The 16,656-nt window shown below is 42.5% G+C and overlaps 1 protein-coding gene across 1 annotated transcript in view; it reads right to left on the bottom strand.

Moving 5' to 3' along the window:
* tmem145 (transmembrane protein 145) overlaps positions 1 to 15,717 on the bottom strand; it is a 38,526-nt gene extending 22,809 nt beyond the window's left edge. Inside the window, exons 1-4 of the mRNA XM_070967304.1 lie at positions 15,463 to 15,717; positions 2,571 to 2,645; positions 1,978 to 2,055; positions 255 to 341 (exon numbers count right to left, since the gene is read on the bottom strand). Of these exons, the coding sequence (XP_070823405.1) occupies positions 255 to 341; positions 1,978 to 2,055; positions 2,571 to 2,645; positions 15,463 to 15,573 (351 nt within the window). The 5' untranslated portion in view covers positions 15,574 to 15,717. The remainder of the gene's footprint in view (positions 1 to 254; positions 342 to 1,977; positions 2,056 to 2,570; positions 2,646 to 15,462) is intronic.
* Positions 15,718 to 16,656: the final 939 nt, after the last annotated feature.

The raw sequence follows: 16,656 nt of genomic DNA, 5'->3' as shown, positions 1-16,656 counted from the left end.
GCTCTGGCTGCCTCTTTGTTTACCTCTACATTATTTCCATTCCTGTTTCGCATCACAAAAGAATATGCAAAAGGAAAAAAAGATGAAAATGAGTTCAACTGTCTGCTGATAAAAAGGAAAAATGTGACTCTGTGTCACACATATCACAACACAGAGGGGTCAGAGGTCAACTGCAGTTGCAGAACAGCGTCTCAGGGACACTCAGTACAAGTGTGTGTGTGTGTGTGTGTGTGTGTGCATTTGTGTGCTCTTACCACGCAGCCTGACCAGGTGTAGCGTGTGGTGAGGTTGATGACCTGGTTGTTCTCGGGCCTCAGCACCGCTTCCTTCTGGTAGCAGTTCTGGTAGCGGAGAGAAGACGCATTAAAATCAAAATAGGAACAATTTTGGACACATTCAAAACTGCCTAACTGGAATTTCTGTCGTACCCTCGGGCTTTCTCATCTATTTCACAATAATAATTCAATAAGGCTCAGAAGAAGTGCCCAAACTTGTTGCAAGCAGCTGCAGGTTACACCTACGTTCAGCTGCATGCATATTAAGTAATAATAGAGCGGCAGGGAAAGCATAAGAGACCGTTTTTCCAGTCCAGAAAATGCATGAAATGAAAAGCGTTTCATCAAAATGTAATTGAAATGGTGGCTGCATTGCCTCCTGGTCTATTGAAGCTGCTGTAAGTGGAATTAGAATTGATATGTTTTGTCTCTGCTGTGATGGATTTCTCCCTGTGTGGCTCTTGAACATTAGTGCAAAACGGTGAGTGTAGAATGAAGGCCGCACTATTTGATTCTGGGAATCTGATATTAAAATCTGTCTGGGTGCTGACAAATGGTGTGTCATTTGTAGCTGTGCTGGAAACCACAAGCACATAAAATCACATCTGTGTGTCAAAAGATGCCAGCAAGGTGTCAATGTTGCTCTTTTTTCCCCAGAAACAATAAGCAGGAAATACTTTAATAAGACAAGAAACAGTTCGATCACATGCTGTGTGCTCATGAAATAACAATGGCTGAGTGGAGGGTACCAATGTATGCCTACAGAAAATGGTTGCATTATGCATTATTCACTGCTTGTGAAAGCAATGTAATGTTAATTTTATAGACTGTATCATATTATATCACCTGCTGACTGCGGCATGCACAGGTGAATACAGCACAGATTAAAAATCAGTGCATGCTACTCCCCCAGCTGAGGCCAATAAAAAAGATAAAGATCTCAAGCTAAAACTTTAAATTATGGAATCAATCAGATGTTTCATGTAAACTGCGTCGACCGTGGATGGGCGAATATTTCTGCGAAATCACCAATCAAATGTAGGAATTATTCTGAGGGCATACCGTGCGTGGAAAGAAATGCATTTCCGAATGTTTTGGCTCTGAAAACAATGACTGCTGAGCCAAAGTGGCTGCGGTGTTTTAAGTATTGTTCACCCAGTGATGCTGCTGGGTGAACAATATTAATCAAAACACTTTTTTTATTAAACAACTCCCCTTATTTTGAAAAGTGCAACAGTCACATCAAGGCCGATAATAAGCACTTTCCCCTTTATCTGTTCCAATGTGTTCGGATGCGTTTGGACAAAATAAAAAAAATGCGTCACTGTCCAAATACTAACAGACTTTTCTATAAAATAAAAATCAGTCTGAGGAAGATTTTCCTGTGAGCAGCTTCAGTCCGCGCAGAACTCTCTGTTCACAGCTATGGATTGTACCATCCTTGATCACTGCATGTATCATCAATAATGCATCATTGCCTGTGAGTGAAAAGCCTTTCAGGAACTGAGAAAGACAGCTTTGTTTTATTCCGAGCAGCACGAACGGCGCGTGATCCCTTAATATTAAAAAGTGAAAATTAACGAAACTGCAGGCGCAGGACGTTGTCATCACAACAGTGACATGTAAATTTGTCAGCGGAGCTGTATTTCTCTTTAATGATGGCTTGTCAAAAGACATGATTCAGAGGGTGTCAGTATCTCACCTTTTCAGGCCTCTTGTACACAGCTGGCCACTGAGAACTGTCATCAAAGTAGAGCAATATGTTCTGACAGCAGCGAGACTGCACAGAGGAGTGACAGAGGGAGAGAGAGCATAGAGAGTGCACAGATCAGAGAGGAGGCAGTCAGACGGTTTGAAATTTATACGGCAAAAACTGTTTCCAAAGACTGCGGGCTACCACAGCAAAGCAAGGCCTGGTAAAAGAAGACAGAGCGGAAGAACAAAACAGACGCGCAGAAAGATAGAGCGGGGGAGAGCAAAAGGAGAAGGAGGGGATAGAAGGAGAGGACGAGGCCTGTGCAGCAGGAACAGCCGGGGGAAGAAGGAGGGAGGTGAGAAACAGCGATGGCATCAGTTTAAATAAGGTAAGAGGAAGGAAAAAGAAAGAACGAGTTGAGAGAAAGATACGAAAGTAGAGAAAGAAGGGATGAGGAGAGAAGATAACGCTTGTGCTGCCAGACAATAAAGTGTGGGCAGGCTGAGGCAATGTGGAAAATTGATTGAAAATAATAGATTCAAAACAAACAGATGATGCACTCACAGGCAAACACACACAGGGACAGTCAGCGGCCCTACCTTTGGATAGCGGAACCGGAAGTCCAGGCGTCCGAAGTCGGTGAGAAAGCAGAAGCGAGTGAGGAAAACCCAGTCCTGGAGTGGAGAAGCAGAAGAGAGGAGGGACAAAGGTGACGCCAAAAACACAATTAACATGGAGGAAGAAAGGTAGAAAGAAGAGCAATGGCTCTATCTTACACCAGGTGCAAAGTCTCATTGCTTGTATTTATGTTGTATTTTCCTACTGTTTAAAGGGTGCATTATTCAGACTGAGATCGTTCCAGGCCTGCTTCACCTCAGGAAGCTTTGAGGTGAAGCTTCCTGCTGCTCCTGTAGATGGTTTTGCACTTTCACTTCACGCGCAAGCAGATCCATTCTCTTAGAAAACAGCTTGCTTCTCCAACTGTCATGTAAATTGTAATGCATCAGGTGCAGGCGCACCTGGAATGGGAGATGACGCTCTGATCGGTTTAATTCACATCATGGCCGAAACACGAAGAGATTTTGCGTCCAGCTTATGAGAAATCATCTCTGTTCATCTGATTCACTTCACACTTGGCAGGAGTGCTGCTGTGAAGACAAGGAAGTGCAGAGTCGAGTCCAAGCTCCTGAGATGCATGGGACATATTTATTAGTAGTCCTGCATAGCCAGACCTATCTCCATGGCACTGGAGAATGGTCTGGCTGCACCCATTATCTTTCTGTTATGGTGGAGAAAACACTCTGGCTTGTTTGTGTTTCTCTAAATCAATCACAAGCATCTTGGGCAGCACAAAGCCCTGGAAAAATAGTGCTGCTGGGAACTTTTTTAGAGGACCCTTTGCTCATTGGCTGGAGGTGAGCCCTGGCATTAAAATGGCTAAATCCCTGCAAGAGAAAAAGAAGCTGCTGCTAGCTTGTTTAAGTTCATACCATTAGTGACCAGCGTAGGATTAGAAGAACTAATCTAACCACCCAGATAGCAGAAGGAGAGGAGAATGGCACCTGAAATAAGCAGCCAATGGCAAGCTTATACCCAAAGTCTACATCCAGTAGAGTGTGGCCGACCAATTATTAGCATTGTGGCAGATTGTGAATGCCAATCGGGCATCTGTACTCATGTAGTGTGACATGCTAAACAGCCTGTCGTGCAGCGTCTGGGACACCCCACGACACCCCGATGATAAGAAACAGCATGTCAGAATTTTTTTTCTCGACACGCTTAGTGTGACATCTCCCACGACATGTTACTGAGCATTTAACTATCAGGCGCTCTGCAGTTAGATAACCATGGCGAGGAGGAGGAGGGATGCTGAGGTTGCTGCTGTCAGGTGGGACAACCTAAGAGAGGAAAAGTTCATTAAGCTGTGGCAACAGTACCGCCGCCTGTTTGACGTTTCCTCGAGAGAAAACCATGACCGAGTCAAAAGAGATAAATGTTAGCGAGAAATAGCAGAAGCACACCAGGAGCAAAGCAAGGCTCATAACTTGTGGTTTCCTAACAATGTGGACAAGCAATTAGAAAGGATAGAAACAGCACTAACCCCCTGAAAACACACAGCTGTAAGGACACTGCAAGTCATTTTCATTTACCTAAAAGGAAGCTTATCATGGGCCTGACAGACGAGCTGTACAAGTCATGATGTTACTTAAATTCATCCTGAGAAGAATATGTCTGTATCAGATTTCATGCCAATCCATCCATTAGCTGCTAAGACATTTCACTCAAAACCTCATGTCAGGGGACTACCAAAGTCAGCAGCATTTATTGCCTCAGAAGCATGAACGTCTGCGCAAACTTTTGTGCCAATCCATCTATCAGATGTTGAAATATTGCACAGAATAAGAGAAAACTTTGGCTGGCTGGCGAGGAAAAGTCAGGGGACCAAAGCGGTGAAGTGAATGACAACAAGAGACAAACACACTGACGCTAACAACCCGGCTAAAATTAAAAAAAAAAAAAAAGACGTTGTTGGCAAGTATATGGACGTAAAAAAAGATGTAGAAGAGGGAAGGAGAGCTGTAAGAAAAAGAAAGTTGAGAAAAGTTAAAGATTAGGTGGAAGAGAAGTGGAAAAGAAGTTTAGAGAGAGGAGGGAGAGAGGTGGTGCCAAGACAGTAAACTTCTAAAGGGTAAACAGAGAGGACATTAAGGGGCTGCTGAGCACATTAATAAGGGAGAGAGGTGGAGAAGAAGGAAAAAAACTATCCCTTCTTAATACTATTCAGCCATAAGCTTGGCAGCGTGAGACCAAATAATAGTGCTGATGGTGTACTTCACTGAGCTTACATAAGGCACTGCAGCAGCACTGGCATGGCGGATCAGTCAGTGGTGGTCTCTTATATATATATATATATATATATATATATATATATATATATATATATATATATATATATATATATATATATATATATATATATATATATATATATATATATATATATATATACACATTCTTACAGCTGTGGGCAGACACATTCTGTAGATATGGATCATAGTGCTGAACACAGCACTAACACCACATCACTTATATGTTGTTTACACACAGCTTCCTTTATCTGGAGGGCTGCCCGGAGTGAGTTGGCCCGACTGTGTGGCCAGAATAAATGAAGAGTTTTGAACTCGAATGAGACATCACATCTTCAGGAAAAGTAATAGCTGCTTCTGCAAAATGAGTACAAACAAATGACAGAAGATTTATTTATACAACTGGCACCGGAGAGAGACACCGAGCTAAAATACTATAGATTTGTGGTGAATGCATTTTAGTCAATATAATCGTCCCCTTTTTTCCCCTCTGTTGATCAATGGGGCATTAATCAGCAATAATTTTCCTAACTGATTGCTTTTTGAGGAAAAAATGCCAAAAATGCTTTTCTTAGTCGTCTTTGACAGTAAACTGAACATATTCTGGACTGTTGCTCGGACAAAATAAGTGATATAAATATCTCAGCTTGGGCTCTTACTATTTTCTAACATCATAAAGACTAATGGCTAATCCATGAGTCCAGTAACAAATATCAGCTGACAGATAATTAATCATTATGGAAATGTCATTAGTTGCAGCCCTAATTAAATCAAAAATCCAAAACCAAAAGTAAATGCTTGTTTAATGTAATCAACACAAACAGCAACACAAGAGCTTTGTGTAAAAAAGTAGATTTTGAAATTAGTAGTCTCCTGATTTCCTGATCAGAAATATCACAGAACAAAACTGCTAATTTGATGAAGCATTTAATGCCAACTTTTTATCATTTTTGATGCTACGGACACAATTTTGTCATGTATTGAGGTATATTCTCTTTCAGCACAGGGTCCAATACAACACCCGAATTCTGGCACTATTAAATTAGATCTGATTCAGAATGAATGAATACTTTAACGAGCAGGGGCGGGGCTTAAGGACAAGCAAGCTAGGCAGTTGTTTGGAGCCCCTGGCCACTAGGGGGGCCCCGGCCACTTATTTACAACGATTATTGATAGGCCTGGGCTTTCAGGGACCTCTGTTGGTCCCTGGACCTCACTTTGAGAACCACTAATCTATTTTTTCAGTATTCATCTCAAATGTCCCAGAAATTGTACATTTATGGGTGCAAAAACCAAATTTTTGCAGCGTGCACGGGTGGGGGCCCCAGGGATTTCTTGCTTGAAGAGACCGAGCAACGCCACCGTTAACGAGTGTGAGCAGGAGTTTCTAAACAGCGCGTCCTCTGCTCAGTCTTTCTATTGAGAATGAGGACATATCAGATTAAAGTATACAAGACCTCAGTAGCTTCTTTGTGCTAACTTGACTGAAACAATAAACCATTTAGTCAATCAATGAAAAAATGATCGAATTATTATGATAATTGATTATCTGATTGTCATGGAAATTATTTTCTTCCATTTTATAGACCAAAAAGTTAGCAATTAATCAACTGCAGCAATTAGTTTGATAATGATCATTAGATGCAGACATATCCTGATTGAGAAGAAAGCAAACAAGACTGAGAATGTGAGTAAGGCCGACTAACTCAGTGACACAGTTTGGTCAGCACTCGAAAACTCAATATTCAGCCTGGCTGACATCTGTAATAATGCTTTGATGTATGACTGCTCATGCTTTCCCACCCGTAACTGGAGTGCTATAACTTATCTGGATATGATGACAAAACAGGCATTCATTTGTCATTTCACAGAGCAGCCAGTTTAACGGTCAAATTATTTTACTGTATTGTAGCTTTCAGACCAGAAAATCACAATTACAAGATCCATGAATAACAAAATCCCTCTAATGTCAGGATGTGATATTATATTCTTCAGGTAATCAATCGTACTTTTCAAACGTTGAAACAAGCGGATCCAGAACATGACCACAGCTGCAGAACCGCGTGTTTCCAATCACACACATGAGAATCTGTTGCACATTTCAGCATCTTCATGAGCTCGAGCACACTCCTCTTCCTTATTAAAACGGTCCTTAAGGTTGGTTGTTATGAACTCCTGATCTCAGCCCAAGTGGCAAAACTCCCTGTGCACCATTATACTGTAATTACCTCCGCCCTGTGTTCTCCCTACATAAACAAGCACGGTAATTTCTGTGCTGAGGAACCGGAGCAGTGTAGCGTGGCTGCTGCTGCTGCCTCCATATATCACAGCAAACAAAACCGCAGCCATATTTCAGACGCTGCCAGCCAGCTTCATCCCCGGACCCTCTGAGTTATAAGTCATGACAAACTCCAAAAGTCACACAGGACCGAGACTCACTCCCACCTCTGAGTCCTGGGTAACGCTTACTGCTGTAACCATGAAACCGGGTGCAGCAAAAGGGAAGCACTGACCCAGAGATGAATCCCCAGAGAGAGGAGAGAGGGGTGGTCAGGTTGGGCTGATTGGGAGGGTATCATTTCACTCAACATAGCCTCGGACCGTCAAAGAACCCTTTGTTGGACAAACACATGAGCATCTGCCCCACACTCTTTCAGCACGCCATGGCTGCTCTGAAAAAAACATGCATTACTACACACACACACACACACACGGCACTGAATGTGTGACCCCCACCACCCGTTGTTGTCGTCATAGCAACCTCAGCATGCCTTAGTTTGTAGCTGCCATAGAAACCTCTAAAGGCCAAAGTGGCTCAAACACTTACTCTTGCCCTGCTCTCATACGTTTGTCCTTCACATCACCAACTCCGAAGTAGCTCACCGCACCGGCGGAACAATGGCGGCCAAAGCAGATAATTAGTCAGACGTCCTTCTCTTGCTTTGTGAGACAATTCAGACAGGAAATCAATCGGTACGTTCATTTATGTCACAAACTTCAATGGACGTAGGCTGCATAAACAACCAATGACATCTAACCAGAAACTCAGCCAACCAATCAGCCAAGAGCCCAGTATCTTACAGTACGGTGATTAAACAGGACCAGCAAATCAGGAGCCAACATGAGAGAGGCAGTGCCTGCACATGGCCAAAATTATTTGGACGGATAAACATTACACTCATATGAGATTTTCAAACCTGGCTGCAGGAATTTTCTCCCTTTCAGCCACGAGAGCATGAGCGAGGTCAGGCACTGATGTCGGGTGATAAGTCCTGGCTCACATTTGGTGTTCCACTTCATCCCAGAGGTGTTTGATGAGGTTGAGGTCAGGATTCTGTGCAGGTCAGCGAAGGATTTCCTCCAAAGACTCACAGAGCCGTTTCTTTATGGAGCTGGCTTTGTGTGTGGAGGCACTGTTGTGTTAAAACAGACGTCGGCATTCCCCAAAACTGCTGCCACAACATTAGAAGCACGTTAATGTCCACAATATCAGTGCATGCTTTCAAATTCCTTGAAAGGATCTACACTTGAGCTGAAACAATTAGCTGAGTAGTAGATTAGCAGACAAATGACTGCAGTGATTTTGATGACTGATTAATAATTTGGGCCATTTTTCAAGCTAAACTGCCACATAGAAATGGGAAACATGACATTTTATATACTTATCAGCTAACTGATTGATTTAGACAATAACTGGGAGATAAATAGTTTAAGAAATAATTGACATTTACAGTCCTAATCTAAACTACGAAGAACAGCCTCAGTACACAAATACTGATTATTTAACCCTCGGAGAACCCTTTAATAACACATCTAAGTTACCAGCTTTGTCCTTTTTCTGTCATGGACAGGGAGAGTATGATGAATTTATTTATTTATTTATTTAGGTTATTAACTCCAGTCCTCATCATGTATAGCAAATGTGACTTCATTTTCATAATTTTAACCCTCTAAATGCCAGTTGATTCACATAGTGCTAGTGTAGCGTTACACAAAAAATGAATTATTTTCTATTTGATGAATGCAAAGTGGATTTTAATTTTTTGTGGATAATCAGTCTGGGATATGTCAATGATGAGCAACAACACTGATTTTGATAGATTATTATTTTTTGTGCAGTTACAAAAATCAGTTCCATTTTTTGAGTTCCCTCGTTTGACCTTTTCGGTCACTATACATTTTAAAGATACAATATTTATGCATACTGAGGTAAAATAGGTCATATAGATTTTCATATCACCCAGAACTATTAACTGTCAAAAATTTGAATAATCAATTAAATAATTTCAGTCAGTTATCAACCAAAACTGACCAATGCTTATTGGTTGTAAAGTCAGACAAAAAAAGCAATTTGCAGACATCACGAAGTGCTCTGAGAAATTATGATTTTCTGACATTTTATTGACCAAATGACTGATTTATTGAATAAATAATTTAGAGATTTATTGATTATAAAAAAAAAAATCAGCAGTTGCAGCCTGTATTGTTCACATGAGAAGAAACAACAATTAACCAGTCGCCAATTTTGTAATTTTTCAAGCAAAAATGACACTGTTTGGCAGTTTTCACTATTTCCTAACAGTACAGACTGAGCATCAATCAGGAGAAAAATTGGTGAATTGACCTACGATGAAAAGAATCATTAGCTGATATAGCCTCAAACCAAAGACGTCTGGTAACCTCACGTCTTTCTAACTCCACATTTGTTTTCATTGTCAAACTTTCTGCTTCAACCAAACTGACATCACTAGAGGTAATTTATCAGATTTCAGACAGCTCCCTCCGGAGACACAGAAGGCTTTGCACGACCTTTTTTCACACATACTCTCAGAGACCTGTGAACAGACTTCCCCAGAGCTCCCCTCTGAAAGCAGACCACTGAGTCTGACAAGGCCAAGACATCAACAAGACAGCGAGGCGCTCAGATAGCTGTTAGCACAATTCACCAAAACCAAGTGGCCGCTAGTTAACCCACCGCAGCTTTGTGTGTGTGTGCGCGTGTGCGTGCGTGCGTGTGTCTGTGGAGAGTAGAAAAGAGACTGAGCCCCGGAGAACAGAAACAGTGGATAAGGTGTCTACCTTAATCCCCTTTTAGTTTCCTTATTTCCCCATGGCCACTGCATTGTGATGCAGAATCACTCAGCCACCTCCCTAAGCGTGTGTGTGCGTGTATGTACATGTGCGCGTATGTGTGTGTTCGTACACCCCATTAATCAAGTGCTATGCCTTGATGCAGTATCCGGTCAATTCAGCATCTCCCCGTCTCATTCTCTCTGTCTCTCTCTCTTTCTTCCTCCCTCACAGTTTCTGTCCTTTCATCTCTGTAGCTTTCTGTCTTTTTCTCTTTCTCTCCAGATCCCTGTTTGCTTGCTAAGCCTCATTAACAATTAATTACCAATCAGCTAGTCAAGTCACCCCTGGACCGCTGGGCTTCTCAATGATTCATTAGTCAGGGTTACACAACGCCGCGACACATAAACACATTCACGCAGCGACACACAAACGCACTCAAGCTCTGTCCCTCTCTGGGTGTTTTGCACGAGTACACACAGACTATGCAGACACGCAAAGACGCAAACAGGCGCGCACATTGAGGCAAGCATATGGACACATGAAAACACTGCCTCACATGCACACACGCTGCCTGTATCTAATCACAATGTTCTCATTAAAAAGAGATGTAGGAAAAGTGATTGAGTTAGAAATTCTGTGCATACAGGGTTCCCAAAACTTACTTCAATGACATCTTGAAGGATTTTTCAGTGACTTTCGAAGTCTTGTTTGGTAAAATTGAAGAATTTAGAACTGGCATATTTCAAGATAAGACATGACATTAATTAAAACAAGACATCACATACACGACCTCTGTACCTCATGATCCTATTAAGCCCAGAAGTCCCGGTGAAATCTGTCATTTTGAAACTGCTGCTGTATCAAGCCAAACATCCATCACTGTGTTTTTCCTCAGGATGTGAGATGTTGATTTTAGGATGGATGGAGGCCCAGTGAGCTGAGGCACGAAGATGAATATGGCCGCTATATTTCATCATTAGACAAAGAACTTTCAAGGGCATCTGTTCATTTTCATTTATTTTCAAAAGACAAAAGTTTAAAGACCTTTCTGGTATAATCCACAAATTTTCATTAATGGCGGAAACCAAAGACATTCTAACGTGTCTGAGGCCACGTGTTGGAAAACAAGGGCAAGATGATTGATGATCTTTCATATCAAAATCACAATTTGAAAGAGGAGCAATTTGGACACTAAACTTCATAAATAAAAGCATCTTAGCAAGAGGGGGCAACTAAGTTTAAGCTGGTGAATACTGTGGGCGAAAGTGTGGTTCCACTTTCCAAAACTTGACGCAGACAACACTCGTGGCAACATTTGTAGTGAAATACAAAGTTAGCCAGAGCAATATGTCTAACCTGAGGAAACGCCCGGCCAAGTGCCCTGCAGCAGCTGCAGCTAGTGTTAGCACGCCTGCAACGAGCGGCGAAGAAGCTGGACCGTCCGTGGACGACGAAACTTTAAGTGAGGCATCAACAGCTTCATCAACATCTGCAGGTAATTAATTAGCTAATTGGATCAGTTGTTGCTGGTGATAACTCAGCTTTGCTCAGTGTCTTGGTTGATGTTAGCTTAGCATTAGCAACACCATTAGCATTAGCAACACCACCAAAATTGATCTGGACTTACTTTTTTTTTTAACAACTGAAATTATGTTTTTGTTATTACAGACAGAGAAAAGTACCAAAAAAAATGGTACCGCTGGATACCTGTAACGAATACCAGGCACTGGCGCCAATTCAAGTGTAAACGGTACTCAAACCCAACAACCATCTGGCCTTTGTTTCTACAGATCACTATTTAAGTTCACTTTTTCTGTCTGACTGGTTCGAAAAAAAAAAATGGATATCAACAACAAGCAACCACATTAATTAATATTTTTATGACTATTCATGCAGAAACAAAAACAAATTATGATTATAGCTGGTACAAATAAGGGACCTCATTTAATGCCACAGTATGTAGACCGCAAGCACAACCCTGCAGTTTAATTTGCAGAAAATAACCACATTTGAAATTGCAATCACAAAACTGGTCATAAAAATAATAATTTACATATTTTTCCAAAGTTATATATAAACTGAGGTTTGACACCTGTCGCAGCAAGTGTGCGCTGTCAGAATGTAAGCGAGCCACACCTCAGCCGAACCTGAGGTCAGACAAGGACTTTGCTTTCGTAGAGGTTTAACATCAGTCTGCTGCAAACTTCTACAGCTTTATGGACACTGACACAGGGGAAACAGCCTGAAGCACAGTGTGGATTTACTGCCTTGCTCAGGGGGCTTGTGCTGCTGGCTGCTAAAAGAGTGTGAGGACTTTAATTGTTTCCTCGATTTTCCCTGCTGGATTCAAAAGGACGACCTTCCTCTGACCTTAAAGCTACTACTGAGGGACATTTTATCAGTGCCTCCACACGCCACGAGCCACCAAAGCTAATTGGGCACATCGACCAGCTGCAATCAAGCTGTTGACCAGTCTGAAGCGCCGATGCCTTTGGATAACTTTGCTTTGTGTTTCACTACATTTCTCCAGCCGCTCCACAGGTTTCAACAGGTCATCCCTCTCAGTGTGTTAAATTGGGTTTGTCAATTTACAGCTCTGCACTAACTCTGCCTTCGCCTGTGCAGACATTGATACAGCTAAAGGATTGTGGGATTGAAGTAGAGAGTTTCAGTGTGTGAGTGCTGAGGTTTAGTCTGTGTGTGTGTGTGTGTGTGTGTGTGTGTGTGTGTGTGTGTGTGTGTGTGTGTGTGTGTGTGTGTGTGTGTGTGTGTGCAAATCTGCGAGAGAGGGGATGTGGGGTGGAGTTGGTAGATGACCTTGGGGCAGGAATGCACACGCAAGAGTGATGTTGTGTTAAACTGTTCTCACACACACACACACACACACACAATATCAATATGTCAAGTCCGGTGTTGCTTGATGTCATTCAGACTGTTCTGTTGTTTTGCTTAGGTTGTCAAATGATTCCTGAATGGTTCAGAAGTGCAACAGTAAGGTGAGAAAGCCAACCACAAGATTCAAGATAAAAAATAAATAAATAAAAGCAAGAAATAAAGAGCATTTGTGGAACAGTTCAGTAAAGCTAAAACAATAATCAATCCATCAATGGAGAATCTATCAGGAACTGCTTTGGTCGTCATGCAAGTCATTTTTTTAAGCAGAAATATTCAAAATCCACAGTCACCAGCCTCTTAGATGTAAACATTTGTTGTGTTTTTAATCCTTTAATGACAATAAACTGAAGATTTTTGGATTTTTGAGCCTTGACTGGACAAAACAAACGGTTTGAAGGCATCACCTTCAGATCTGGGACACTGGCGTCACATTTTCTATGATAGACCAAAAAAATAATGAAGAACAGAATCAGATTTATCAAATGAAAAGAGTTAATTGCAGCTGATGAAGCCATTTAAATGCAGTATTTACTTATTATGCAAAACCTCCTAATTTGTGGTCTTTCATAACAAGACAGGTTGACTAAAACTGTATTGTTATTTACTGCAGAGGATCAGAAAAGTAGATGCCCTTCATTCAGGAGCTGGTGTCTCACTCCATCTCACACACACACACACACACACACACACACACACACACACACACACACACACACACACACACACACACACACACACACACACACACACACACACACACACACACACTTGGAAGTTGCCCAGTGCAATATTGCCGGCCAGTGAGCAGCTCCACTGGAGCAGGTGCGGATTCAGCGCTGCGTTCAAGGGCATCTCAACCGCTGTGATGGATGGATGAGTGCCTCTTGCTCAGTTTATACATTCAAATCCCTGTCGTCATCCTCGGGATTCAAACCGGTGACTTCAATCTCTCAGCTCATGACGCATGTTTAAATTCACTGTCGTCAAAGTTCAGGTAATGTGAGCATAACAAGTAGCCAGCCTGAGTGAGAATTAAAGCTTGCTGACTCAAAGTGGTGTCTCATAGATTCTGTTCTTTGCTTTTTGGGGGAGCCAGGTAAGGTGATACAAGTAAGATGATATCCTGGTGGTAGGTGGCTAAGTATTTCAGTCTTTTTTGCTGCCAAGTCGCATTTTGGCAGCACATGAAAATCTGTGGTACACGAAACACCTGAGTGCTCAGTAGTTAGCGCAGAATATTGATGCTGCATTTCAATGGAGGGATACTTCTGAGCATGCACACTCCTTTTTTCTCATTCTTTGTTTACAACAGCACCTTCCTTCACATTGTGACCTGAGCTGAGAAGTGCAACAACACAGTCACCTCCCCTGCTGTCGGTCACTGAGCAGGAGCTAACACCTCCTGACGGTGCTCACGATGGAGATTTCACAATTCAGCGAAAGGTGACGATTCTATCAAGCAAAAATAAAGGCCAAACATGTGCTTGCATTTGGTGTGTTGCTTTTTCATGGTTTATATGATTAGAAACTGAATTATCAGGCAAAATAAGAAATTGGTATATGTCATCTTGGCGTCTGGGAAATTGCTTTGCAGTATTTCTTATGTTTGATGTGTTTGTTAAACATTAATTTTCTTTAGCCCTGCAGGTTTGAATCTCCAGGCACAGCTGACCTCACAGACTGAAAGGTCACATGTGTCCCCTGTTGTTTCAGAGACATAAATACTTTGATTCCACCGCAGTTCTGCAGAAATTCCAACAAAATTACCATAATGTTCGCAACGACCATGAATAATCTGCACTGGGCTTATCTGGCAGTGCTGTTATAGATGCTGCTTTGTCTGCATAGTGGCCTGTCTTGTTGAACTCAACAAAATGGTAGACGGTCCTATTGCATTACTCATGTATGTCAAACTTGATCCACAAACTCGTGAGAATACCAGCCGGGGATGTGGAACAGCAGGTGGTAACCTCCTGAATTACAAACGGCCCAGAGCTCCAGTATCTGCCCAGCTGCACACTTAACATTTTCAACTCGCAGATCTTGTCAGGGCAGCGATGATGTCAATGGTGATCTGTCTGAAAACACACTCAGAAAACCCTGACCGAGGCTGCACTGAGCCCCGGTTCCTCAAGAGCCACCTCAAATCCAACGCCGCGCGCCCCAGAAGCCATATGACGCACACCTGTAACGGCTCCTCTCATCATAAACACACATTTCCACTGCTAATTTACATTCAAGCGTGGCGACAACGCCACGCACACGAAGCTGCATTTGCTTTAAAGATGAGCAATCAGTACAAGAGGCTCGACTGGTGGCCGTGGACTGGAGGGATGCTGCTTTCTGGGACTACAACGATGCCAAAGAACATCATAATGAGGGTAAAATATACGCCACAGATGACACGCACGCAGATGGCGCGCAACTGCGAGGCAGAATCGAGGTAAGTGTGTTTCATACGGCGGCATGGAAATACTGAAGGCAACTTAGCGGTGAATTGGCGGTAGGCTCTTCGTGTATCCACGGTACAGTCCGCCACAGAGACACCTGCGTGCGGATACGCAATCGAGCCCCTTCCCCGCTGCGCGCAGTCTGTAGCGGTGTTACTGTCGCAACTAATTTAAGAGGTGAAGAAAAAAAACAAAACAGCGCTCACCTCTTTGGTGTTCACGATGCCTTTCACGTATTTCCCGTGGACCGAATCCACGTAGAAGACGCTGGACAGCACCGCCAGGCACAGGAGTCTCTCCCCGACCCTCACCTCCATCTTTCTCTCTCCCCCGCTGTCGCTCGTCTGCTCTCCGGGTTCTCTGAAGCCTGGCTCTGAGCGGAAGCGCGCACAGAGGAACGGCGCGAGCACGGAGCGCGAGAGAAGGTGAGAAATAGAGCCGCGCGCGTCCACGCTGGTCCCTTCGATGCCTGTGGCCCCCTCCAGCAGCTGATGCTGGATAGTTTGCGTGTGTGGTTGGGGGTGGGGTGGGGGGGTTGGAGGGTTACAGAGCGCGCGCTCCCGGTTCCGCTCGTGCTCTGAGAATGCGACACGTCCACACATTAAAAATGCCATCGCTGATTGCAATCATGTTTTCATTAGAGGTCACACACCTCTAATGAAGTAGCACTGAGACAGATGATGCCTGGCCTCCCGGCTCAAATTATTATCACCAATCAGCAGGATACGTATCAACAGGAATGGGATCTAATTGGCTGCACTGGTGCTGAATTTCCTTGAAAAAAGCTGCATTTTTTAACAGTGTCTGTAACCCTGTGCTCATGCAAAACAAGTGGGAGAGTAGGTCTACAATGCACAACGCAAAAACACAACCCAGTGTTAGAATATTCAACATTCAAATTTAAGCACATAAATATCACAGTATCAAGTTATGCAGAAATGTCTTCTTATATTTATCATATTATTGCATTTTAGTAATGTCGCTGTTCAAAATGGAGCTCATTTTTACTGTCTATACTTTTGGGTATTTTAATCCAGACAAATATTGTATTTTCTAAAATCATGTTCTTCAAACATATGCGCATATGTGCCACATGCTCATGTTTGTAGAAGAGAAGCACAAAAGAAGCATCAAATGGTACTGTACTTGGTTATTTTCCACTTTCCTGTGTAGAGAATTAATCATAAACAGATATCACGCAGGGCTCTCTGCAATGTGTATTTGTCGGGATTTGATGTGACAATTTTTATGTTTACAAAAGGTCAACTTTGTAATTGACCTTTCCCCAAGTTCTGACTCAATCAAAATTTTCATAAAATTCAATTTAAAATGCAATCATAAATCATAATCATAAAAAAAACACACACACACACAATCACATATACCAAGAATATCTGGCC

Source organism: Chaetodon trifascialis, chromosome 7 (genome assembly GCF_039877785.1).
Source record: "Chaetodon trifascialis isolate fChaTrf1 chromosome 7, fChaTrf1.hap1, whole genome shotgun sequence".
Classification (NCBI taxonomy): domain Eukaryota; kingdom Metazoa; phylum Chordata; class Actinopteri; order Chaetodontiformes; family Chaetodontidae; genus Chaetodon; species Chaetodon trifascialis.
This window is presented reverse-complemented; position numbering and strand designations above follow the sequence as displayed.